Raw genomic sequence first — 26757 nt, 5'->3', positions numbered from 1 at the left:
ATAAAACTAGTGTAGAATGATTTTTTTAAATGCCTTTTCTCTGTGTGAATTTATTAGGTGAGCCAACTGATCCTGTTTTTTGAAATTGCCCTTTTCAAACATTCACACTAATATTAACTTCTCATGTATGGAATGAGAATTGAATTTCTTTCATATGCTTCTGAGCAAGTGGTTTTAAAAATCCATACTATTAAAAAAAATCCATACTATTACATTTTTTCTCTTTGCAGCTTTTATAAAGGCATTCCTGTAGTTTGACCCTTCAGAAACTGTAGTTTCAAATACTTGACTTCTTAGCCCTACTTCTTTCTCCTCAGTCATCCTTAAGATTCAAAGAAATGTAAAAGATTCAACTTTGGCAAAGGCTGAGGACCCCAGCCACAATGGTGTTCTTCATTCCTAAATGTTATTTCATGAAATACACTTAACCAAACAGGAAACAGAGATAGATATCAAGTGTTTTATTCCATATTTTCAATTCAGAAATATAAAAAATATTTACACAGCATTACCTTTAAGTACGTACACAGCATTAACAGAAAAGGCAAGTAAGAAATGACGGTTTGGGGTTAATGATCAATATACTCAAAATATTTTAAGATGCCTTTCAAGTACATGGTATATAATGAAAATCACATCATGGAAAATTATTAACTACATGGCTCAGAATTTACATTTTGGATCCTAATATTTTTCTCCTTATCTTAAAAAAAATACAAGCCTACTTACTTATGAGGCCTGTTTGTTTTCAATAAGTCACCTTGTCAATATAACATGATAAATTTACAGTTCATTATTTATGATCTTTAAACATAACTAAAGAGCAGAACTTTGGGAGTGCTCTTAAAATGTTGAGTAATTTAAAATGTATGAAAAACTATATTGGGGTAAATGTCATACATTATGGCTTTTTTTTTTTAATGTAAGTGATATTTAAGATATATACAAGCTTGATGGGAAGGACATATCGACCTAACAATATAGGTATACAAAGGAATGAATATAGACCATTTCATGAGATGCCTATTAATCCAATAGTAAATTAATCCATTGCCAAACAGGCTGAGCAATTAAAATGAGGCAAGTCAAGCCAGCAGTATACAATTTCAAATTTCTAAGTACTTGAAAACATTTTCCAACATTTATTTACCATAACATATGTAAAAACTAGAAAGTACTAAACAGGAAACTAGGCTTGAACTTGGAATTAAATAATCTTGTCAATGTGAGAAAATGTAGGTAAATCCCAGTTTATAAAATAAATTATCTACAGAGACCAATGATGGGGACTGTTTTATCATTAAAAAGTTCTGCTGACAGCAACACTTAGATTTCTTTTGCCCCATTGTCAGTGTATCTAATTTATGAGTTGGTGAATTAAATACCACCACAAATGGGAAAACAACATTTTTCATTATATCACATTATAAATTCACAAAGAAGTTATGTATCCACAAGTTATAAAAATAAATCTTTCTTTAGATTAGAAAACAAATAAAAATAGAAAAATTTGTATTAAAAGTTTTAAAAACTATGGCAAACTAACCCGAGAATTATGACTGTTTTTGCCACAACTATATTGTCTTTAGGTTATCTATTCAAAAAATTAAATCAAAAATCTTTGATCCACCAATGTTTTGGATGCCAAATTCTTCTGTCCTACCGTATTACGTATAAATCTAAAAATCTGGAAAAAATTAAAACAATTCAGAATGAAAAATGTAGAAAGAAAATTCAATATGCACATTAAAAGATCTTAATTAAACTAGGCTAATTCTCTCAGCTATTTGCTTTCATTTGTCAGGCATCTGTATTCCACAGTGATACACAAAATTATTTCAAGAGTATTTATCATCTTTCATAATATCAAAGAAGTGCATATTCCTATCTACACTATATTTTGATGAATTGATAATATAAATCCTCTCATGTACATAGGAATACACTATCAAATATTTTGCAAGGCAACTTACCTCTAGCTCTAAAAGCTATGGAAACATCAAAAGAACTGTTAGGGATAGAATTTGTTTGTAATTTTAGATCTCTGTCAAAGACTGATAAATTATATACTACTAACTCATATACTTCCTTGACATAATGGGGGAATATTTGAGTGATATTAATCACAACATTTCCAGAACAAATTTGTCATTTTTTTTTTTAAAGATTTTATTTATTTATTTGTCAGAGAGAGAGAGAGCGAGCGCACAAGCAGGGGGAGTGGGAGAGGGAGAAGTAAGCTCCCTGCTGAGCGGGGAGCCTGATGCCGGACTCGATCCCAGGACCCTGGGATCATGACCTAACCCGAAGGCAGCTGCTTAACCAACTGAGCCACCCAGGCATCCCAAATTTGTCATTTTTTAAAATCTCCACTTCAGGCTCCATACCCATCCAGCAGTTGTTTTTTTATCCACACAGGTAGAAAATGTGTGACAGTTCTAATAAAGGGGCTTCTCTGTGGCTGAGTCCCGAGCTAGATCTTCCTGTTACATTAACATCTGGTGCAGAGGGTGAAGGGAACTCTAATTACTGCTACTTTTTTTTTTAATTTCAACTTTTTATTTAAGTTTTAGTTAGTTAACATATATGGTAAAATTGATTTCAGGTTCTAATGACTGCTACTTCTGGCATCTAGGAGATCAGCAATTTAAATATCTTCTTACTGGATTCTTTTCACGTTTGCTCAAGCAACTTATGCCCTCCACAATACCCCAGTATTTCACTGACCCTGAAGGAGAGTGTAATTGGTTGAAATGTTTCTTCTTTTTCTGTGGGGATAATCATATTCTAAATCTTAACAAATTCCTAGTGAAAGCAGACATTGTTATTCTCTGCTATAAAATATCTACTTCCAAAGTATTTGTTTTATAAGAAATCCAGTAAAAATTTTTAAACTTACCTCCTGTTGTAGGTATGTAAGGAAGGCTGCTAGAACAAAATTTTGGCAAGCCAAATCCACAACACAGAAGAACAGCAGATCAAAAATAAGAAGAGTGGCTTCATTTCCATAATATAGAACACTGCTGAAAGAATACCCTTCGTCTGTTTTTTTTTAAAAAAAGCAATTTATAAGATATGTTAGAAACTTTAAAATAGAACTTCTGATAAATTTCAGTGATAAAATTTGGATATTTAAAAATAGCATAACAGAAACTACTACTTATAATACTTCATGGCTTTCAAAAAAATAAAGGGGATTAAAATTTGCTAATCTCAAAAGTTAGTCAAGGAACTCTGCTCATAAAAAGTAATTTTAACATTTGTACCAAGGGTTGGTAATTGCTAGTAGTGTAAGTATATAGTCAATACCTTTCAAATGCCAGGTAATGAATATCCCTTATTTGTTTATATAACTAAAGGCCAAAGAATCTTAGAAAGATTCTCTAAGATAAAGTTAAAAAACAAAACAAAACAAAACACATAGCCAGCAAGGACTGAATAGTGCATAGTGAGCTATAATTTGTTTCTTAGATAGTCCTCTAAGGTTTAGTTTCATATTTTGTTTTTGTTTCCCTTGCCTTAAGAGACATGTCTAGAAAAAATGTTCTGTACAAATGTCTTTGCCTCTCTTCCCTTGACCCTCCTGCTTGACAAGAGCCACTTTTTTTAAGATGCAGTTCAAACTTTGCCATGTTGCCTCTTCTCGCTTGACTCTCTGGTTAAATTTTTCACTCACTATTCTGTATCTAACCTGTGCCTACACAGACTTCCACCCCAGCATCACCCCACTCATATATACAAGATGCCCACTGGTCTGTGCTGTGTACCCCGGGACTGGCACAACACATGACGCCCAATAATGCAAGAATAGGTGATATGCAGGCCACGACGTAGGTTACACCATTTCCATTCTTACCGATCCACATAAGAGATTATCAGCCACATTAAAAGTAACATATATACTACCTTTTTAATGATAAGAAACCAGGTTTAGGCACTATTCCTGTCACAGATATCGGCGATTTTTAAGAATTTGGATAAAATGAAAAATTAAATGTTAAAGATTAATCAAAATGTTATTCTTCCTTAAGTGTTTTATTAGTTTTCCACTGACTGCACATTCGCATAAAATCTGAATTTTATGTTCACTCTCGCCCCTTTTATTTAACATAGTACTGGACATCCTAGCCACAGCAATCAGACAAGAGAAAGAAATAAAAGGCATCTAAATTGATAAGGAAGAAGTTAAATGGTCACTATTTGCAGATGACATGATACCACACATAGAAAACCCTAAAGACACCACCAAAAAACTACCAGATGTAATAAATGCATCCAGTAAAGTTGTAGGATACAAACTTAATACCCAGATATTAGTAGCATTTCTATACACTGATAACGAAGTAGCAGAAAGAGAAATTAGGAAAACAATTCCATTTACAATTGTACCCCAAATAATAAAATACCTAGGAATAAATAACCAAGGAAGTGAAAGATCTGTCCTCTGAAAACTATAAAACACTGATGAAAGAAAGTGAAGATGCCACACACAAATGGCAAGATATTTCATGCTCACAGATTGGAATAATTAATGTTATTAAAATATTCATACTACCCAAAGTGATCTACAGATTTGATGTAATCCCTATCAAAACACTAACAGCATTTTTCACAGAACTGGAACAAATAATACTAAAATTTGTATGGCACCACAAACAGCCAAAGCAATCTTGAGAAAGAAAAAACAAAGCTGGAGGGATCACAGTTCCAGATTTTAATATATACTACAAAACTGCTATAACCAAAACAGTATGGTACTGGCACAAAAACAGACACATAGATCAACAGAACAGAATAGAGAATCTAGAAATAAACCTATACTTACATGGTCAATTAATCTATGACAAAGAAGGCAAGAATATACAATGAGGAAAAGACAATCTCTTCAATAAGTGGTGCTGGGAAAACTGGACAGCTACATGCAAAGAATGGAACTGGACCACTTTCTTACACCAAACACAAAAATAAACTCAAAATGTATCAAAGACCTAAATGTGAGACCTGAAATCATAAAACTCCTAGACAAACACAGTAATTTCTTTGATATCGGCCATAGCAACATTTTTTCTAGATATGACTCTTAAGGGAATCAAAAACAAAAATAAACTACTGGGACTATATCAAAATAAAAAGCTTTACACAGTGAAGGAAACCATCAACAAAACAAAAAGGCAACCTACTGAGTGGGAGAAGATATTTGCAAATGACATACCTGAAAAGGGGTTAATATCCAAAATGCATAAAGAACTTACACAACTCAACACCGAAAAACAAACAATCCCATTTAAAAATGGGCAGAGGACCTGAGAGACATTTTCCCCAAAAAGACATAATGATGGCCAACAGACACATGAAAAGATGCTCAACATCACTAATCATCAGGGAACTGCAAATCAAAACCACAATGAAAACCTTACACCTGTCTGAGTGGCTAAAATAAAAAAGACAAGAAATAACAAGTGTTTATGAGGATGTGGAGAAAAGGGAACCCTTGTGCATTGTTGATGGGAGTATAAATTGGTACAGCTACTGCGGAAAATAGTATGGAGGTTCCTCAAAAAATTAAAAATAGAAATACCATATGATGGAATAATTCCACTATTGGGCATTTACCCAAAGAAAACAGAAATACTAATTCAAAAAGATACATGCTCCCCTGCATTTATTACAGCATTATTTACAGTAGCCAAGATATCAAAGCAGCCCAAGTATCCATTCATAGATGAATGGATAAAGAAGAGCAATATATATATATTCTCTATCTCACACACACACACACACACACACACACACACACACACACACACACGATGGAATATTACTCAGCCATAAAAAGGGTGAGATCTTGCCATCTGCAATAACATGGATGGATCTTGAGGGTGTTATGCTAAGTGAAATAAGTCAGACAGAAAAAGACAAATACCATATGATTTCACTTACATGTGTAATAAAAAATCAAATGAATAAATAGACAAACAAAAAGCTGAATCAGACCTATAAATACAGAAAACTGATGGTTGGCAGAGGGGAGGGGGTGGGGGGGAGGACAAATGGGTGAAGGGGAGTGTGAGATACAGGCTTCCAGTTATGGAATGAGTAAGTCACGGGAATAAAAGGTACAGCATAGGGAATGTAGTCAGTGGTATTGTAAAAGCATTTTATGATCAGATGGTAGCTATACTTGTGGTGAGCAGAGCATAACAGAGTTGTTGAATCACTATGTTGTATACCTGAAACTAATGTAACATCATCTGTCAATTACATTCAAATTAAAAATATCTGAATTTTATGTGTTTTACTATCTCTTCCATGTCTACCACTGATTTTGAAATTCAGTTTTTTTACTTTCTTGCAGAATAATTACCTTTTATATTTTTGTTTCCTGCTACATGACATAATAAAATGAAACACAGAAAACTATAATATCATGAAATTAACTAAGTTCATTATGTTTCCTTTGTTTTTACATAAAATTATGTAATTAAAAGAAAATAACCATAAGTACTTTTTTTTTCAAATTTTGAAAATAGTAATCAAGTGCAGCAAAGGCATCTGAAGGATACCATTGTAAAAGATGCTTTTTTCCATTGGTTCCATGAATTCCATTCCAAGAATTCTTTCAAGAAGCAGTTTATCTTTTATAAAGTAGTCCATTTCCTTATGAACCTAATATAAAAAGATAAGAGTCATTTCAAAAATAGCAGTAAAATAAATGTTTCCCAATTAATGTAAAATCAGAAAGAGAGAAAATGAAAAATGAATAACAGATGAAGAAAATCTGTTCTTTAAAAAAGACTGATTTTACTGCAAGGGGCTTTATAACAAAATTTTCTTTAGAAATGTTAAATTTTTTATGAGGGAGAGAGAGAGAGAAAGCATGCACAAGCAGGGGGACTGGCAGGCAGAGGGAGAAGTAGACTCCCTGGCAAGGACCCCAGTGCAGAACTTGATCCCAGGAACCCGGTATCATGAACTGAGCCGACTGAGCCACACAGGCATCCCAAGAAATGTTTTATGTTTTAAATGTCTAGGGCTAGATATACTTAAAATTAATTTAAAACAAGCTTTTCAGGAATACAACCATAGCACAGCATATTTCTATAATAAATATAGTAATATTTTAGTAATTAGCTAACAAAATTCCAGTAGACATACTTTAGGGGAATCATCATTATGCTAATAGATACATAAAATGTATATGCTAATAGATACATAAAATGTCACTTTATTTTTATATAAATTGACTCTATCCTTAAGCCACAGTATTAATTTTGATAGGCAAAAAAAAAAAGAAGGGCTCTAAGTCCACTACTTAGTTAACTAAAGAAATAATTGACATTACTGGTTAACTTTTTAAAAATTGTATTTTGCTTCTAGTTGAAATATAAATGCCGACATACATACATGATCGATGAAAGAGCCAAGAAATTTATTCATAGTATGATATGCTTTTATACTCTGCTCAAAAGTACTTGCTGATGAACTCAATAGTCTGGCAGGGCCATTTTTCTAATGTAAAAAAGAGGTAACAATAAATGCAACATGTCTTACGTTCTTGGTTTTTAAGTAACATGAAATATTGGCAAAAGACCTGAATTGTACTTTATACAAACCCTTGTTAGTGTGTCATGAATTCTGTCATAGTGTTGTCTCATCTGGCTAGAAATTGCAATCTGAAAAGTCTGACCATCTGTGTTGGGTACCAAACCTCTCTGGCTACACAAATTTTCCTGAAAAGTTAAGAAAATTTAAATAAAGATCATGGAAATTTTGCCCATTTCAAAAAGAAAATATAACATTTTTCTTTTAGTTGGTATCACAAGATTCGGAAGCCAACTGAAATTTTAGTGAAACTATATCTGAGACAGAGATTCTGACATTATCCAAGGTTCCCACTCCCCTCTGGGTTTTACTAATTTCTATGGAGTCATATGCTGTTCAGTTCTCTATATTATCTCCTTTACCCGACTTTAAAAAAATCCATTCTAAATTCATTGTATATTGATATTCGTAGCTTTATGATTAATTTTATTGCTCTTTAATGCATGCCAGAAAGTCTAGTCTTAGATTAACTACTTTTATAATTATAGTCTTTTTTGTTTTCTAAAAACTTTTAGAACATTTCCTTAATTAAATGCAAAAAAAGGTAATGTGATACATGACCAAACAGTTAATGTCATGGACCAGATCTCCATTTCAGGTCTCCCTGATACAACCTGAATCCTGACAACCATAAACACGTAAAATTTTGCATTACCCCACCCCCTAGCTACTTCCCATCCATGCTTCAAGGTCAGCTCAAGTCCTCCCGCCTCCCTTCTTGTGCTTTATTTGCCTACTCCAGAGCTTAATAATCTCTTTGTTTAAATTTAACCTGCAAACATAATATAACACTTGGTTTTCTACAGACTGAAAGGAAGCCTACATGTAGTGAATTTCTCTATTAAAAAAATAATAAAAGCTTTCTTTTTTCCTGATTAAAAAAGCACATGCTATTACAGAGAATTTATAAAATATGGAGAGGTACAAAAAAGAAAGAAAAGAAAAGAAAAATCACCTATGATCTCAACACCCAGAGATACAAGTATTTTAAGGTATTTTATTTCCAATCTTTTGTCCAGGCATATAGATACAGATGGCATAAAACTGGGATCACACTGATTTCTTTTTCACCTAACATTATATCCTAGCAATTCTCTATGTCATTAACTATTCTATAAAACATGATTTTTATGTCTACCTAAGAATTTCACTGTGTATGAAAACCAACTGCTTTAATATTCTCTTTTTGCCCTTATAAATAATCCCTGTTATGAAGATCCCATATCTAATTAACTATTCACATTGCTAATTATTTCCTTGAGTTCAATTCACAGAATTAGTGAACTCTTAAAAAGCTCTTGGTATATATATTTCCAAATGCTTTCCAGAAGATTTGTAAAAATTTATCCTGAGACCAGTAGTTTTATGGGTGCCCATTTCACCATGTCCTTGGTACTATTAAGTATTAGCTTTTAAAAAAAAAAAAACTTGGCTAATTTGAAGAGTGCAAAAATATTATTTTTTACATGTATTTATTATGAGCTATACATTGTTTACAGCTTCATTAGTCTCCCCTGTTTCTTATCTACATACTTAATAATTATTTTGTCTTTTTCCCATTGAGGTTTTAAGTGTCGGCTTAATGATTTGTATGGCTTTCAATACTGTTATCAGTATCTTTGTCATATTTGTTATGGGAATTTTAGTCAAAATCACGGTCTTTTACTTATATGATTGTTGGCTACATAAATGTTCTCCATTAATAAAGTAAAATCAATTAATATTCCCTTTATGATGCTTTCTATTCTTTATGCTTAAAAAGTCATCTCCCAGTCTCAAATATTCCTTTTTTACATTTAACTTTTCAAACCGGGTATAATTTCTAATAGTTAACCAACCAGTTCATGTATTAAATAAATCGTTTTTCACTGAGATGCCATTATCATATATTAAATTCTTACAAGTCACAGGTGTAGTCCTTTAGTCAATAAATCCTCTTGATTTTTCCTCTCAAGTATTTTATTTTTCTTTTTAAATTTTATTATGGAAGTTTTTTTTTTTTTAAGATTTCATTTATTTATTTGACAGAGAGAGACACAGCAAGAGAGGGAACACAAGCAGGGGGAGTGGGAGAGGGAGAAGCAGGCTTCCTGCAGAACAAGGAGCCCGATGCGGGGCTCGATCCCAGGATCCTGGGATCATGACCTGAGCCGAAGGCAGACGCTTAATGAATGAGCCACCCAGGCGCCCGTATTATGGAAGTTTTCTAATGTACACAGTACAGGGAACAGTAAACCATCCATCACCAATCCCAAATCTGTAAATATGTCTGTATGTATCTCTAACTAATAAGGTCTTAAAAAACAAAACAAAAACCCACCATGCCATTTTCACACCTAACAAAATTAATCATTCCTTAATATAATTTAATATTTAGTTCTTAAATTAAATCTCCCAGATTATTCCCAAGGATTTTTGTTTTTAAATTTTTGGTTGATTCAGGATCCAAAGTCTACACATTGTACTTGATTGTTTTGTTTCTAAATCTCTCTTACTATCTAACAGTTCTTCCGACACCACCACCACCACCACCCACCCCTCCTCTACTTTACATGCCTTTGATTTGCTGAAGACACTGGGTCATCTGTCCTGTGAGACATCCTGCATTCTGGATACGGCTAATTGCTTCCTATGGCATTATGTCATTGATCCCTCTATCTCCTCTACTTCCTATAAATTGGTGGTTAGATCTAGAGATTTGATTACATCTAGGTTCCATTTTCTCAGGCAAGAATATTTCACAAGTGATGTTATGTACTTCTTACTGCATCATAACTGGAAGTGATTAATGTTGGTTTTCCTAATTTTTCCTTGTAGTAAGACTGAGCCAGTGTGTTCAGATTATATCAACCTGATAACTCATTATAAAGCTCCCTGTCAACCTTCACTGAATTATTTTGGCATCCACTGATGATTGTACCTATATTCACTAATCCATTAGTCACTACAAAATGGTGATTTACTAAGTTAGAATTCCTTTTATTTTCTTTTGTAAGAAAGAACTTCCCCTCATGAATTATTTGGTTACTCTGAAATACAGTTCATATAGGAACTGTGGGATGAAATTTGATTCTTTCCCTTTGTCAACGTTCAGGGTAATGGGTTGGTACTCTAACTTTCAAAAGTAATCAATGAGGAACTTTTAAAAATATTATTACAAATCCTAAATTAAGAAAAGAGAACCCATCTCTCAATTAAGAACTAAAAGATGTTAAATTCATTCATACCGCTTCTCTTTTAAGGTTCATATTCATTTCTTCCATATTTGTATCTGCATGCCCATGCACTGATCTACCATGAATGTAATATCCAAAGCATTTGTGGGATAAGAGAAACACTGATATCTACAAGAAGATAAAAAAGAAGCAATTAGCAACTCATATAGAAAACAATGAAAATTAAGTTTTTCTTAAAATTGCTTCCTTTCTCTCAACATAAAGAGGGTTGAATTCTTGGAAAATATATAAATAAGACAAAAGGATCGTGTTATTTTTAAAGACAGAAAAGAGATTGAAGATATTTTCTAAGAAAGGAAGAAACAGGATTGATATATGAAAATTTTTCAGGAACTCTGCTGAGTGAATTATTTGGTGGATAAGGAATTCATAATTAAGAAATTGCAAATGGAGAAGAAGAAACTAAGGCAGTAAACATTAACTTGTAGCTCATTATAACTATCTCTGGAATTAACAATCAGTGGGAAATTGGACTAAAAAATTCAATCACACCAAATCACTTTCAAAGCCTCTCTTAATGTACTCATGACCTTTAAAAAGGGAAAAATAACAGTTGCAAGATAAAGTCAGAAAGTACTTACATTGCTCATACAGCATAAATCCACAAACTGTCGAATTTTATCTTCTATAAATCTTTCATAAAAGACAGCAAAGAACATGATCTGAAACATTAAGCCAAGTTCATGCTTATTAGCTTTTAAATTTTAATTTTCTTTTACAGCCACAATGTAGTATCTTAAGAAAAAAGAAAGTCCACCCAAGAACACAGCGGCCTCTAAATGGTTCCTATGGGATAAAATCCTACTTATCATTTCTGATTCCTCTGTCAAAGAAATAAGGTTTTGGAATTGTGTTAAGATTTATTGAAGGAGCCTATTTTGAATTTCAAAAACTTTTCTGTATCATTAAAACACAACAGGACAAATGTGGGGGAAGAAAGAGAGGGGCTTTAAAAAATTTAGCATAAACCAATGTATTGATGGCCAGACATACGTCTGGTTATGCAATCCTGCCCATCTCCTAAATTCCAAAGCCATTAGAAAACTTGCTGCTTTTCAAATTAATCTTCCCTGACAAGAGTAGCACATAAAAAGCATATATCAAATATTCTATTTCAACTGCAGGTAATATATTAAATATTCAAATGGAATGGTTTTAAGTGCTTTCTTAGCTTTTATAATACTGGAAAGGGAAATTATTTTATAAATCAAAAGAGGAAAGTTTACATCTTAGACCTACTTAGATATATTTCAAAGAAAGATAACATTTCCTAACCATCCAGTTGAAAGGTGTCCCCCATTCATAACCCCCTCCCACCTCTCCTCCATTTACTCCCTATCTCATCTCCCTATTGATGCCCTTCACAGCACTTGCCACAATCTGTAGTTTGTTCTTGTTAAGCATATCCCTGAGCCCAGCACAGTGCCTAGAACACAAAATGGACTCAGATATGTGACTGAATAAATAAATGAATCTAGAGCAACTGATTACTGAACACACTTCCCTAACATTCTGTATACGTCTTGTTTTAAATCCCTTTAAAGGAACTTACAAAGTTTAAAAACTAAAGGATACCACTTAAAAGTTGAAGAAGCTGGGTTTAGGGAAATAAAAGGAGTAAATAAAGACTAACTATGAGAATCAAGACGACTTCTTTTAAATTTTATTTATTTATTTATTTATTTAGTTAGTTAGTTAGTTATATGAGAGAGAGAGCGCGCGCACGCACGCGTGCATGCACAACATACTAGCAGGGTGAGAAACAAAGAATGAGGTACGATGGTGGTGCCCGAGATGACTAGTTTCTGCCCCAACAATCCTTTCCCCTTTCTCCTTAGGGACAGACCCCTCCTTGGAGTGGGCACACGGCTGCCTGGTTGAAAGACACCAGTGCGGTGAGGTGTGGCCATGTGCCTGAGTTCTGGCCAAGGAAATGTTGAACAGCACTTCTGAACTGTTCTCCCCGACTCCCTCCTTCAACTCCACCAGCCATCATGGACCACAAGGTGACCTGAGAGATGGGCGTCCTGAGTGGCAGAGCTTCTGAGTCCTGGCGGCAACATGCAGCCACCCTGCGCTGCACAGCTCCACTCTCCTTTCACATGGGAGGTAACAGTCATTTTAACTTCAGCCACTGCTATTTTGGGTTTTTTTGTTGTACTCAACCAAATATGAAAAACTTCAGATGCATTCCTTTAAATTCTCTACATCCAGATGAATCCAATATACTCAGAAAAACGTATACTGGTCTATCTTTAAAATGAATTATTTTCTATTATATTGATGATAAACATCAAACCCCATACTCTTTTGATCCTATCTCATTTCAAATTCTAATTTGTTTGGCTTTCTTTTCTGATTATTAAGCTATCCCTCACTGGATCTACCCTGTAGTTTCAAGTTTAAACAAGTCTCACCAATTTAAAATAAACATAAATTTTAAAAGTCTATTCTCAGGTTACAGAATGCCACCTGGAACCAATTCTGTAGGAATTTTTGGATTTAAATCCCAAACCATGTTTAAAAATAGGCCACGTTTAATTCGGCAGATATTTGTTTGCCAGGTTAGAGGTAGTTTAACCCGATCTTTCTAGAGATCCCATGTTCATTTGTTGACTTAAAAGTTAAAGGAATTTTTAATTAAACAGAAAGCCTTTTTCCATTCATGGGAGTGTCTGGAAGCAAGAGAAAGAAGTACAAATATTAGAGTTAAGTGCTTTAGGTGATGCTTCTTTTCTTCCTTTCATTCTTTTTTTCTTTTCTTTCTTTCTTTTTTTTTTTTAACATCTAAGAAAATAGGGAAATGAGCATAGAAAAGATCCTCTGTGGGGTGCCTGAGTGGCTCGGTCAGTTAAGGGTCTTACTCTTGACTTTGATTTTTGGCTCAGGTCATGATCTCAGGGTTGTAAGATTGAGCACCATGCAGGGCCCTGTGTCAGGCTCCATGCTGGGTGTGGAGCCTCCTTGGGATTCTCTCTCTCCCTCTCCCTCTGCCCCTCCCCCTGCTTGCCCTATGCATGCAAACACACACACTCTCTCTTTCTAAAATAAATAAATAAATAAATCTTAAAAAAATAAAAAGGAAATGATCCTCTGCTAGAATCATAGGACCTGAAGCTAAGAAGACTTTAGTTTCAGTTTTCTCATAAAATATTTCAACAAAAATTTCACAAGGAGTACCTGTAATCTGAGTGAGATTTAATGATATATAAATAAATGGAGACAATAAGTTGTTTTTCAAAAAAAAAAAAAAAAGAAAATATTAAGGGTAGCTTAGCCTTCCCTATAGTTTATATAAACTAAGCCATGGAGTCCATCCTCTGACTAGAAAGCTGCAGGCTCTGAAAGACCCTTCTGAGCCCACTATTGATAAAAATGTGAACATTCTCACATTGATAAGAATCTAACATCAGGGCGCCTGGGTGGCTCAGTCCGGTTAAGTGTCTGCATTCGGCTCAGGTCATGATCCCAGGGTCCTGGGATTGAGTCCCGCATCAGGCTCCCTGCTCAGCAGGGAGTCTGCTTCTCCCTCTGCCTGACGCTCCCCCTGCTTGTGCTCTCTCTCTCTCTCTCTCTGTGTCAAATAAATAAATAAAATCTTAAAAAAAAAAAAAGAATCTGACATCAGATTGCCTGGGCTCAAATTCCAGTTCTGCCAATCTCTAAGTGCATGACTTTAGCAAACTATTTAGCATTTCTGTGCCCTAGTGTCCTCATCTATAAAATGAGGATGATAACAGAACCTATCTCCAAGGGCTACTATAAAGATTAAATTAATATGTGCAATGCAATTAATTATCACAGTGCCTGGATTATAACCCTAGGTAAGAATTAGCTATTATTGTTGTTCTTGCCATTACCTTCTTTCTGCTGTAGAAAGCAGGATGTGGTCAATATTTGAAGATAATTAGTATGTAAACAGAGTTATAAATATAGAAAGGCAATGTTGCTGAAAAGTATAATCTGTTGTTACCTGTATAATTCCAATGACCAGCCAAAGAGCAGTAGACACTGCATATCTTAAAATGCGGCTATAAGGAGCTATGTAGCTAGCTGGGCTTCTGGAAAGACTAGAGGATGAGTCCATTAATGCTAAGTTCTTGAATCCCACAACCTGGAGTAAAAAGGCAAATTTAAACAGACATACATAAAGAAAGTAGTTCTACTCTGAAAATGGGACACTCCTCCCTATTTCTTACCTTAAAAACTAAAATATTTATAAAAGTTTATACAAACAGTAGAAAATCTAGGTAAAAATAATTATCCAGTATTTTTAATTACAAAACAAAATAGTTCATTTGGAATTCTCTTCAATATGACTAAAGGCCAAATATAACCTTATTATTATATACACGGACAAAAGTCAAAAATTTGTCAAAAGAATAAAACTTTCTTCAGTAAACTACCAACGAACAACCAGCATTTCATGCGCTTTTAACATATGCCAGGCATTATGCAAAATACTTTTTTATACTCTTAAACAGTATTTTCCAAAATGTCTTTTAAAGAAGATACCTTCTTTGATAAAAGGAAGCCATGATTAAATAAGTGTGGTCATGCCTTCCACTCTCTTAGAATAAAGGCTCTGGGAATTTTTACAGTGAAGAAATTGACGTGACTTTATTGAATCCAATGTTTCCCAAATGTGCTTAACTAAAAAAATTCTTTTTCATATAACACCTTTTAAAGCTCTATAAAACATTCTTAACAAACAATACTGTAAGTGAATTTTTGAAAAATCATTCATATGCCTTGGATATACACATATTCTTCTTTTGGCTTTAAAAAAGGAAAGCAAGGGAAAGGAGGGAGAAAGGAAAAAAAAAAGGAAAATGGAAGGCAGACAGACATAAGAGTTAATAATTCACATCTAACTTTATATAAGCAGCTAATTCCTAAGAAAAGTTATTACCCACATAAACGGTTTTCATAGTTTTCATAGTTCAGTCTCATTCAGTACAGAACACTTCCTTTAATAATACCAGCCAGATCTGTGGGATACCTGTAAAGGTATCAGAAAAGCACGTAGCCACTCTCTGCGCATAGTTTAGCTATAGCTCCAGCTCTTGCCACTGAATACAGTCCAGAGTAAGCATTCAGTGATGATCTGTTGAATTGTTGTAGAATTCTAATTCTAATCAGAATGTAAATTAGAGAGGGAGGAAGTTTTTTCAAAATATAGATAACTAGGCTCACCTCAGAGCTACTGAACCAAACATAATCTCTAGTGGTGAGGCCAGGCATAGTAGTTTACAAGAGTTGCCCAGGGAATTGTGATACAAACCAGTAGGGTTTAAAAGCCATTCCTTAGCTACAGTAGTCAAACTGAAAGAGACAGAGTAGAACGGTAATTGCCAGGGGCTGAGAGTGGGGATGGGAAGCTGTTGTTTTGGTTGTGCAAGATGAAAAGAATTCTAGGGGTTGGTGGACAACAATGTGAATGTACCCAACAAGATTGAACTGCATACTTAAAAATGATTAAGATGGTAAATTTCATATTAGGTGTATTTTAACACAATTTTTAAAAGACACTCTTTGTATTGGCTTGATAACTTCAGAAAACTCTTCAGAAAACTTTAGAAAACTCTTCCATGAAAATGTAGCTGGAATTATACGAAATTAATATTTATGAGGTACACAGAAGTTGCACACAATTAAAAAAGTTTATACCTCCAAAAAAAAGAGGACAGTAAGTATTTGAAAGAGTGGATTAATTTTTCTCACAGTCTGAATTTCATTCCATTCATTTGCTACAAAATATGTTCTCCATATGCTCACAGGTACCGTGGCACTCCGAACACCACCCTCACCTGGTCAGAGAGATAAAGTAAGTAAAAGAGTTTCATCTTTGTTCTAGAAAAAGCAGCAAAAGAATTTTGGTACAATGGTTATTTCAGTTACCTTCAACAGCTTTAAGAACCTTTCCTTTAGGTCGCTCCCAATCAATAAAGAATATATCTATGGTAATCTGGGATATAAGCTTATGCAAAAATTGCAGAGCCTGAAAAGGACAGAACACTTGAAAAGTATCCACATTAAGCCTGATTATGAATACAATGACTTTTTTTAAGAAACAAATATCCTGTAATCACAAGAATATACAATTTTCACAAATGACAAAGTTATCATATCATCAGGGGATCAGTAGAAGCTCATCAAATAACATGGAATCAACAAATTCACAAAATTTTCATACACATTAATTTGCCTTCCCTTCTCTTTCTTTAAAATAGGGATGTGAAAAAAGTAAACATCCTACCTCTTCCTCATACAGGGGCCATGCCTAATTGACTCTCTTTCCCAAGGTTTCCAAAAGCATACTTTTATTTTCTAGACCATCTGATTTCTTTATAAGTAAAGGTATTTTTCAGCTATAATTGGCTGTCTTAATTAAAGCTTTAAGAAGCCTTCACTATCTTTTTTTCTATTCCTGGTGTTGAGATACTTAATGTTTAAAATGTGTTGTTGAAACACATCTTTTTCATTTAACAGAAGTAATATGTTTAATCTAGGGTGTTCTTCCTAGTAGATGCATTATTCATCAAAGGATAAAAGTGTAAGGATAGGATGATTTCTCTCTTCAAGGAGCTCACAGATCAGTGGGAAAAGCAGACACTGAATAATCACAGGACCATGGGATGAGATCTACCAGGGGCATGTTAAGGAGCTTCACATACATTGACAGAGAAATGAAATAGGGAAAGGGGATGCCATGAGAAGAGGAGGAAAGGAATATGGAGACAGAGAAAACAAATTCTAAGACAAATTCAGCATGTTATCCAGGGTGGTACCCTTTATTGCCCATTAAAGAGGTAAAATTCATGCCTAAAGACATTTTATCCCATTGTGAATGCATCTTCAGACTTTAAAAAAGAAAGTCATATGATGAATTATCACTTTACCAAATTAGCTATAACTTGTATTAATCCAAAAATACTTATTATGGCTTTTTAGGAAAATTATTTAAGCTAGATTTTCAGAATGAACTACCTATTATATTTCCTTGGTAAAATAAAATAATTCATGCTTCCTTTTAAAATCAAACTAAATTTGGGGCGTCTGGGTGGCTCAGTCGTTAAGCGTCTGCCTTTGGCTCAGGTCATGACCCCGGGGTCCTGGGATCGAGCCCCGCGACAGGCTTCCTGCTCAGCCGGAAGCTGCTTCCCCCTCTGCCTGCCACTCCCCTGCTTGTGCCACTCTCTCTCTCTCTTTGACAAATCAATAAATAAAGCCTTTAAAAAATAAAAATAAAATAAAATAAAGCTAAATTTTACACCAAAGATTTTGAAAACATTTTAATTTTAATGACTTACGAGTTTAATAGCAGGTCTTTTAAATTCAGGAATCTGTCCTTTGAAACTTACCTTCAGAGCAAAAGCACATCCCACATAAGTAACAAGACGTTCTTCCTGAGCTGGCACTGGTAGCAAAACAGAGATAGATTTCTGTGCCTATGATAAAAATTACACTGTTAAATATGACCACACAAGGTTTTTAATAAGCACAATTTATAAACCAAAGATGCATAGAAAAGGAAAGTGGTGATACTCAATAAACAGCACATTCAAGAAATGGTGGTTTAGTACTTGCCTCAATACTCTTGGTCAGAAATACCCCCAAGTAAAAACAGTTCCTTTATAAAGACAGCTTACCAGTTATTCAGGTATTAACATTTAGGTTAAATTCAGGAATTCACTTACTTTGAAGAAAATAAGCCAATAAAGACCTGTTCCCACAGTGATGATAAAGAAAACATTGGCCAGATCACCAGCGTAGTACACCAAGAATTTCATAACTGTCTGCAATTTAAAAAGAGAATTATAGTTGTTATAGACTCAATCTATTTACACTATCACTTTCAGTAACATAGTCTCTACCCAGTTTCTCAAGCTTGAAGCCTTATTTCATGTATCCATGGATCACCTAGTTATAAAGCCCAACTGTGGCCATCTCCTGGATTCCTTTGGATCTGTACCTTTCAGTCTATTCCCAAAAGCACCTGTCTCACCCAACACTTTTCACCTTTCACCATCTAAGAAAGTTACATTGCTTCCTAATTCTTTCCTACTTTGGAGCCCTCCACCCCAATCAGTCCTTCACACTACCACCAGAGTTAGTTTTCTAAAATGTAAATTGGATTGTGTCACTCCGTTTCCTAAAAATGTAGTGACTCTTCACTGGAGTGTAAATTCCAGACCCACAGGGTCCTTCACAACCTAGACCAAAATGGACTTTTTAGCCTCACCTGCCAGTTCCAACCACTTACTCTCTGATTAACTTGCATTTCAATTATTTTGTGGAATGAAATGGGCATTGTTTATTGTTTCATCAAATATTCTTTTCTTCTTCTCTATGGCAAAATCTCATGAGCTCTGAGAATAGAGACCAGATCTGTCTTTGCTCACTATCACATCCGCCAGCAGCTGGTAGTGTTCTTGGCAATCAGAAAGTAGGTCCTCAGTGACTATTTTGTGGAATGTACAGATAACCCAACCCAGCCTAAAGTTCACTTCTCTGGAAAGCCTTTCTTTCTATTTGGAATAGTAAACCAAGCCCCCTCCTCTGATTCCTTGGCACACTGGCTTTGGTGTCAGGAAGATATTCTGGTACAAACAAGTTACTATGTTGCCTTTCTCATGTTCTTCATCAGCAAAATAGAAATAAATACCACCATTACTGAATTGTAAAAATTAAATGAGTAGAGAGGCACCTAGGTGGCTCAGTCAGTTAAGCGTCCAACTCTTGGTTTTGGCTCAAGTCATGATCTCATATGTCATGAGACTGAGCCCCACATTAGGCTCCACACTCAGAGGGAGTCTGCTTGGAGATTCTCTGCCTCTGCCCCTCCCAGTGCATGTTCTCTCTCAAATAAATAAATACATCTTTTAAAAAATATATTTAAAAAATTAAATGAGTAGGAAGTTTATTTTACTTCTGCCACAATTTCATTCTGCATAAAATGGGAATGATAATAATTGTATCTGATTTCACAGAGCTATTGTGAGGATTAAATAAGTTATGTAAATAAAACTTAAAAAAATGCCTAGCATATATTCAATAAATGTTAGATAAAAATAAAAACAAAGATAAATTTACAAAAGATTATATGAGAAGTAAAACTATAAAGTTAATAGAATAAAACCTGGGAGGATATCCTTGTGATCTTGAGATTGGGAATGTTTTCCTAAAAAATATTCTAGAAGCATATGAAAAACTAATCAGATGTGACAATATCAAAATTTAGAGTCTCTGTTAAGCAAAGTAACACATAGATAAAAATAACAGATGGGTCATATTTGGAGGAGATATTTTAGCATCAAAAACCAAAAAGGGATTCATATTTAGAAAACACAAAAAAACTCCTTTAAATAAACCAGAGAAACTGGAAACCTAATAGAAAAATTTGCAAGGGATATAAACAGGCAGTTTACAGAAGGGGAAACCCAAATGATTAATAAAGTATATGAAAAGCAGAGAAATGAAAACGAAACCAACAGTGATGTACTACTTATACTGCCAGACTGGAAAAAAATGGGAAGGCTGGAAAAATATCAGGCGTTGGTGAGGATGTGTGGAAACTAGAACAGTGCTGCTGGTGGGAGTGTAGACTGGCATACAGCAACGTGGGAGGGGAATGAGGTGTGCATATACCTCTCCTAGTTATACACCCCAGAGAAACTTAAGGCAATTTTTAGTTGTTCTCCAGCTGTATCTTAAAAGGATACAAAGTAGTGAAAAGATGAAAATATACTTTAAAAACTCCTGATATCATACCTGTAAATCAATCATGGGACTCCCAATGCGTCTCTTCCACCCTGCTGTCTTCAGAAGAGATGATAAAACAGCCAGCCCACCCAAAACACCCAAAGCAATCTAAAAAAAAGAACATTTTGGAATATATGTAATTTCCCCCATCAATGTTCAAATATGCAAACAGAGTATAAAGATGTGCTCAAAAAATGGTGGAGGGTGTGTTGCAAGGACATAGGGACCAAGTTGAAGGAACTCCCAATGGCTAACTCTAGGACAATTTGAGCAAGAAGACAGATAGTAATGAATTATAATCACGAGAATAAAATAAATATATCCAGGAGTCCATACTGATTTAAAGAAATAATTGAATAAATAAATCTATGTGGGCAAAGGGACAACTCCTTATAGAATTCCATTTAACAAATATAGAAGAAATGACGGAAATAGAAAAATCATTATGAGGCAGATGTTACAATAATACTTTTTATAGACAAGAATCATCACTGGATGCTAAAATTAGAGACCAAAAGGATAATGAGAAGCAGAATATTTGCATCCTCTCAAAGTATCTCCCCACAAGATACTTAATTACAAATGGAAAAATACAGTGGGGAACTCCACGGACACCACCTTAGACATATGATCCGAGTTAATATCATTAGTATTAAGACATCCTGACACCATGTGCCTTCTGATATGATGCACAGAGAAGGGCACAACATCATATCGATGGTATCTGTGTCAAAACTACATGAACTTGATTTCATTATGGGAAAACATCAGATAAACCCAACTGAAGGCCAAAATAATTGACCGGCACTCTTCAAAAGTGTAGGATGGGGTTCTGAAAGAAAGAGAAAGACTGAGGAACCGTCACAGATTAAAGGAGACTAAGGAGACGTGACCACTGAAAGCAATATGTGACCCTGGGTTGGGTCCTAAAACAGAAAAAGGATAGTGAAAGAACTTGGGAAATTCAGAGTATGTAGATCAGTTAATAGGATTACATCAGTATTATTTTCCTTATTGTGAACATTGCACTATGGTTATGTAAGATGTTAACATAAAGGGAGGCTGGGTGAAGGATACATGGCAGAACTATTTTGACAATTCCCTTGTATATCTAAACATTTTTTAATTAAGAAACATACTGTAAATATTTTAACAAGTTAAATAAACTTACATCTGTCTGAACTTGTGCTTCTCCTTGATTCATTTCATATTTGACTGAGAAAGAAACCTGGTATTTAAAAGAAAGCAAATTAGCCATACTAAAATTATATAACACAAAGCTACTTTTACTATAAAGATGTATTTGCATATAAATGCCATATTTTTAATTTATTAATATTACTAGAGTTGACCCTTACTTATACATAAATGGAAATACTTTGAGGAATTAGTCATGATGCTTTGAATATCCCTTTTGAACATACATAGAAGAAAGAGGGGTTCATTAGGAACTCATTTAGGTTCATTAACAGCAGTCAAGCTAATATTTCATTTTCTGATAGGTTTTTATAACTGAGGAATGTGACTAATCTTGCGTATCAAGAATTTAGCAACTGGCTCAACAATCACACCTTAAGAAGGCAGAGTGTTCAAAGGACTGAGCAAGAATCTTAGGGATAGCACTATATTAAGAGACGAGAAAGAACCAGTAAAGGATAGAGAAACAGGACTGTGAGAGGTAGGAGAGGCTAGATACCAAAGTCTTACCAAGCTCACAGAACAGAAGTTCAAGAAGAAGGCTCAAAATATGATGTCAAATGTTGTATGAATGTCAAGTCATAAAGAAATAAAGCTAATGTTTATGGAATTCATTGCTGACCTTCAAGAAAAAGGTTTTCAAAGAAGAAAAATGACTAGAGCCAGACTGCAAATGATGAAAGAGTAAACGGTTGGGAAATCAAGGAAAGATACACAATACCAAGTTAAAAAGCTGGCAGAATTAAGGAAAGATGTTATTGGCTGGTTGTTTTACTTTGTTTTTAAGATAGGACAACTTGATGGCTGTTTTAAGCAAAGGAAAGGGACCAGCAGAGGAGCTGGCTGAAAAAGGGATTAGGGATGAAACAGGATACTGGAGAAAGTACTGCAAATAAGCACAGGTAGAAGATTAATTTAAGAAAAGAGGAAGGGCCCTTTGTTCTTAAAAATCAGAACAAGAGACAGGAAGGATAATGAAACAGAGATTCTGAAGTATTAAAGAGGAAATCTGAGGGAATTCATCGGAGGGGAAATCTGAGGGATGGTCTTGATCTGCTCAGAAGATACGAGGGAAAGTTATTCGCTGTTGGTGAGAGAGCAGAGATGTAGGTGAATGCTTAACTGATGTAGAATTGTTACAACAACTGTCATAAAAAATTAAGAAATGATGAAAGAACTGTACATTCTACACTTAGAATGAATCTGAGGTGGATTTCACCAGTATAGTTTCATGATTCTCTCAATTCCTTTTCTATTTTCTAATTTATCAAGACCACCCTTGGAATATTTAAACAACAACAAAAATAGTTAAAGAAAAGACCCAGAAGTGTTTTATCTTAAAATAAATATACTCTTGGTTACCCAGGAAATTTTAAACCAGCCAGTCTTTTGTTACTAAGCCTGTTTCCGGATTTTCCTCTCCTATTACGGTGCATACAAGCTCAGGCAATGGAAACTAATTTTAACATCCAGTTACATCATACAAATGAGGATGTAACATCTTTTAGAGAGAAGTTATCCTAGGTGCCTACCTTTCGCTTCATGAAAGCCTGAATCCAGCAGCAGCTGAGTACAAGCACAAGCACAACAGAGAAGCCCAAAGTACTGGCTAGAGGAACTACAACATTAACATTTAGGAAAGTAAAATAGTGAATTCAAAGCTGTTAGTGAGGTTTGGAGGTAGGGAATGCTTAAACATCTCTCCCGTTTCCAGAGAGGGAAGGGAATATCCATTTAATCTCCCTGAGGAAAAAGTACAGAAGGATTACCTCTGGTTTTGATCTCTATCCCTCTGTCATGAACCCCTCCTCAAAGCAGAGAGGCTTTATCTGACTGGTGAGGTTGGGAGAAGGAACTCAGCCTTTTCCAGGCTCATTCCCTTTGGTGTAGTCCCTCTTCAGGGTGTACGAGGTCTCCCCTCCATACAGGACCTCCCAGGCAAGGAGGCCTTTAGTTCTGCACTTAACTTTGAGTAGAAGAAGTAGTAGGATGCTTACGTGGCTACAGGTCCAAACTGTATTCTCTACTTCACTTTAGCATTACTAGTTATAAACTACTGATAATTTGAATCTCTTTCTACTTGTTGAAGTCTATTTCCATCAAGTGAGCAAGCCTGGTGAGAAGAGACCACTTGTGCCTGCTGAAAGTTTGAGTTTCTGGTTTAATTAGCCAAGAAAACAAAATCTCAGTGCAAGCAAGTTGGCCAAAGAGGACAGAAGCAGACACTACATATCTCAGCATACCCCAGGATCTCGAACAGGGATGCCTGACTGCTGCTGATGGTGTCTAGAAAAAAACTTAATTCTTGTTTTTTTACCTGAAGGATCCACAGGAACGCACCTTTATCATTATTAGTAAAAAGTAATTAAGACTTGACTATATTAAGTGCAGTGTTTATTTAAAACTTGAAAAAGGACAAATAGCCTTTGACCATAATGTAAACTGCATCAGTATCACATTAACACATATAGAGGCACTGACTGGCACAGGACTCACCTTCACAGACTGGCTGCTGGGATCTGTGACATCAATGTCACTGTACGCAATGGTAATTAAAGGAGGGTAAATGTTTCCATTTTTTGTGTTGGGTACAAGGTGAATGCTGTTTATGAGAAAATACATTTATAGTTATAAATACATCTAAGTCCTTAAACATACAGTTAACTTACTGTTTTGGTTTTTTTTTTTTTAATATGGATAGTCTTGGCGATCTCAAAACCAACCAGTGAATAAGGACTTGGGAAGGTCAAACATAAACTAACGGTACCAACATAAGCTATCTTAGTAGTCAAAACTTAATATTAAAATATACCGTCTGAGACAAATGAGAAACCCTTCCTGATCTAGGTCTTATGAAGTTTACAAATGAAATCACTGAAGTACTGTGAACCATCCCTGAGGAATAGTCAAGGGTGAAGTGTTAAACAAAGCCTAGAAAAAGGCAGATAACATCCTGATTTTCAAAAGAGAAAGATGAATTCTTAACAAAATAATGTGTGTCATATCTAGTACTATTTATGGCACATAGTGGAGTGTATTTTGCTGAATTCAAGGCATGGGTATAATTTGTAAATCAAAAAGGAAAGTGCCAAACACTAGTGGCTAGCATGTTTTCACCACGATCAAGTCAGACCTGACTAGGTCCAATTTCATTTTTACTAGTGATACATTAGTAAATTGAGGGAATGCTAAAAACAGTACATCTGGACTTCAGCAAGATATATAATAAAGCTTCTGTACTGCTTATACCTCATAAGACTAATATGAAAATCAGAATGAAATAACAATGAAAAAAGATATATTGAAGTGTTTCAAAATGCCAGACTCATGTAAGATGATGGTGTTTATTTTCGCCAGTGTTCAAGGTACACATCAAAAAATATTGGGAGTGGGAAAGTCAATGATGATCTAGAGGGAACAATCTCACACTGAAAACAGAAATAAGAGCTGCATGGCACTACCCAAAGGTAGGGTCATCCTTAAGATTTCCTAAGAAGATGGAGGTGTTGATACTTAATCTGGGCCAACCTAGACCACTAAGGAGGTGAAAACACACAGGAGGCCTACCCACTGCAAACATTGGGTGGGCTCTTTCTAACATTCCCATTTCAGCCCACTGCTATTCAATTTCCCTCCACCTCTCAACCCATTCTAAATCAGCAGGGCCAGAGTGTGAATTCTGACAAAACTCCTCAGGTCCTTCTGATATAATTCTTCCCTTGGAGCTCCTCCCTGCTACTGGTGTATACCAATCTACACAGATATCTAAAAAACCTTACGCATTGTTCCAATTCAGTTGTCCTTATTGTTTTCCTCAGATAATTACTAGTAAACACTTTCATTATAACATTTCCCCGTACACTCCAAGCTTAATTTAGTACAACAGATGTTCACCTCAGTGATATCTGGGTAGCAATTCGAATTAATCTTGGTTGACTTCCTAAGTCATTTTCTCGTCCACTTAGTGCATCCACTAAGAAAATGCGCCGAGTCAGAAGCCACTTGCTTGAGCTACTGTCTTTTATCATAAAAGGGAAGAAAAAAAGATAGCATTAAAAAAATACCTTCAAATTGTTCAAGATGGCTCTTGAGAATTTTACTGAATAAATTTAAAACACAAAATTAGTACATTCTGTTTCAGATAAGATGGCTGCACAGCTATCGCAGTTAGAAATTCCTGGTAAGAGCTTTCCCTACCTCACTTGAATATCTTTGATTGTTTGGAAGATATTTTCCCTGCAAATTACCTAATAAGAAAAATTTTCTGATACGAGAACAACATAAATTTATCCGAAAAGCAGCTTGAGAAAGCTTGAAGAAGCACAGCCCCAATTTACAGTTCTACTAATTTTTCTCAGCTTACACTTAAGCGATAATATTAATTTCTTAACAATAAGCCTGACACGTTTGGTAAAAATGTCTAAATATACCATTAATCTTATTGTTTTACTTTTTGGCAGACTACATAAAACCATATCATAAGAGAAAATCCATGCCCTTTTTTATAACCCATGGCTTACTAAATTATCATGTTGGTTGACTTATTTATTGGCTTTTAGCTCGAGAAAGAGTGTACAGATGTCTTACCTTGGTTCACAAATATTTTATTGTATTGAAGATTTAGGTTTAACACAGGCACAGCCCAAATATATTGGTGTTGATTTTCATCAGTATATTCAAGGTACACATCATAAAATATAGGAGAGGGAAAGTCAGTTAAGATCTTAGAGAGAGGAATCTCACACTGGAAAAATAAAAAAATAAAAGCACTGAAAATTAGAAAGCATATTTAGTATCTTTTAAAGTATTTTTTTAATTTTGTAAAATAAAATATCTTTAAACTATCTTGTTTATATACATTTCCATGTACCTTCCAAAACATGAATACTATAAACATGATTCTTTTTAAGGGCCGTAAAAACTAAGAGTAAAGAACTGCCTGGTTCTTGTCCTACAA

General features: G+C 34.7%; 1 protein-coding gene across 2 annotated transcripts in view; it reads right to left on the bottom strand.

Annotated features, from left to right (window-relative positions):
- Positions 1-447: 447 nt before the first annotated feature.
- Positions 448-26757, bottom strand: part of TMEM67 (transmembrane protein 67) — a 49568-nt gene continuing 23258 nt past the window's right edge. The window contains exons 12-28 of one of the 2 annotated variants that reach the window (XM_027579911.1): positions 26388-26544; positions 25695-25818; positions 24297-24402; positions 21775-21831; positions 20613-20711; positions 18539-18637; positions 18203-18289; positions 16740-16839; positions 16509-16648; positions 14812-14952; positions 11420-11500; positions 10830-10946; positions 7614-7730; positions 7405-7509; positions 6564-6666; positions 2900-3042; positions 448-1687 (exon numbers count right to left, since the gene is read on the bottom strand). In XM_027579911.1, coding sequence (XP_027435712.1) covers positions 1607-1687; positions 2900-3042; positions 6564-6666; positions 7405-7509; positions 7614-7730; positions 10830-10946; positions 11420-11500; positions 14812-14952; positions 16509-16648; positions 16740-16839; positions 18203-18289; positions 18539-18637; positions 20613-20711; positions 21775-21831; positions 24297-24402; positions 25695-25818; positions 26388-26544 — 1857 coding nt within the window. In that variant the 3' untranslated portion in view covers positions 448-1606. Of the gene's footprint in view, positions 1688-2509; positions 2769-2899; positions 3043-6563; positions 6667-7404; positions 7510-7613; positions 7731-10829; positions 10947-11419; positions 11501-14811; positions 14953-16508; positions 16649-16739; positions 16840-18202; positions 18290-18538; positions 18638-20612; positions 20712-21774; positions 21832-24296; positions 24403-25694; positions 25819-26387; positions 26545-26757 lie in introns of those variants that run through there. The other variant, XM_027579918.1, reaches the window with a different exon arrangement.

The sequence above is a fragment of the Zalophus californianus genome, chromosome 4, assembly GCF_009762305.2.
Source record: "Zalophus californianus isolate mZalCal1 chromosome 4, mZalCal1.pri.v2, whole genome shotgun sequence".
Lineage (NCBI taxonomy): Eukaryota > Metazoa > Chordata > Mammalia > Carnivora > Otariidae > Zalophus > Zalophus californianus.
This window is presented reverse-complemented; position numbering and strand designations above follow the sequence as displayed.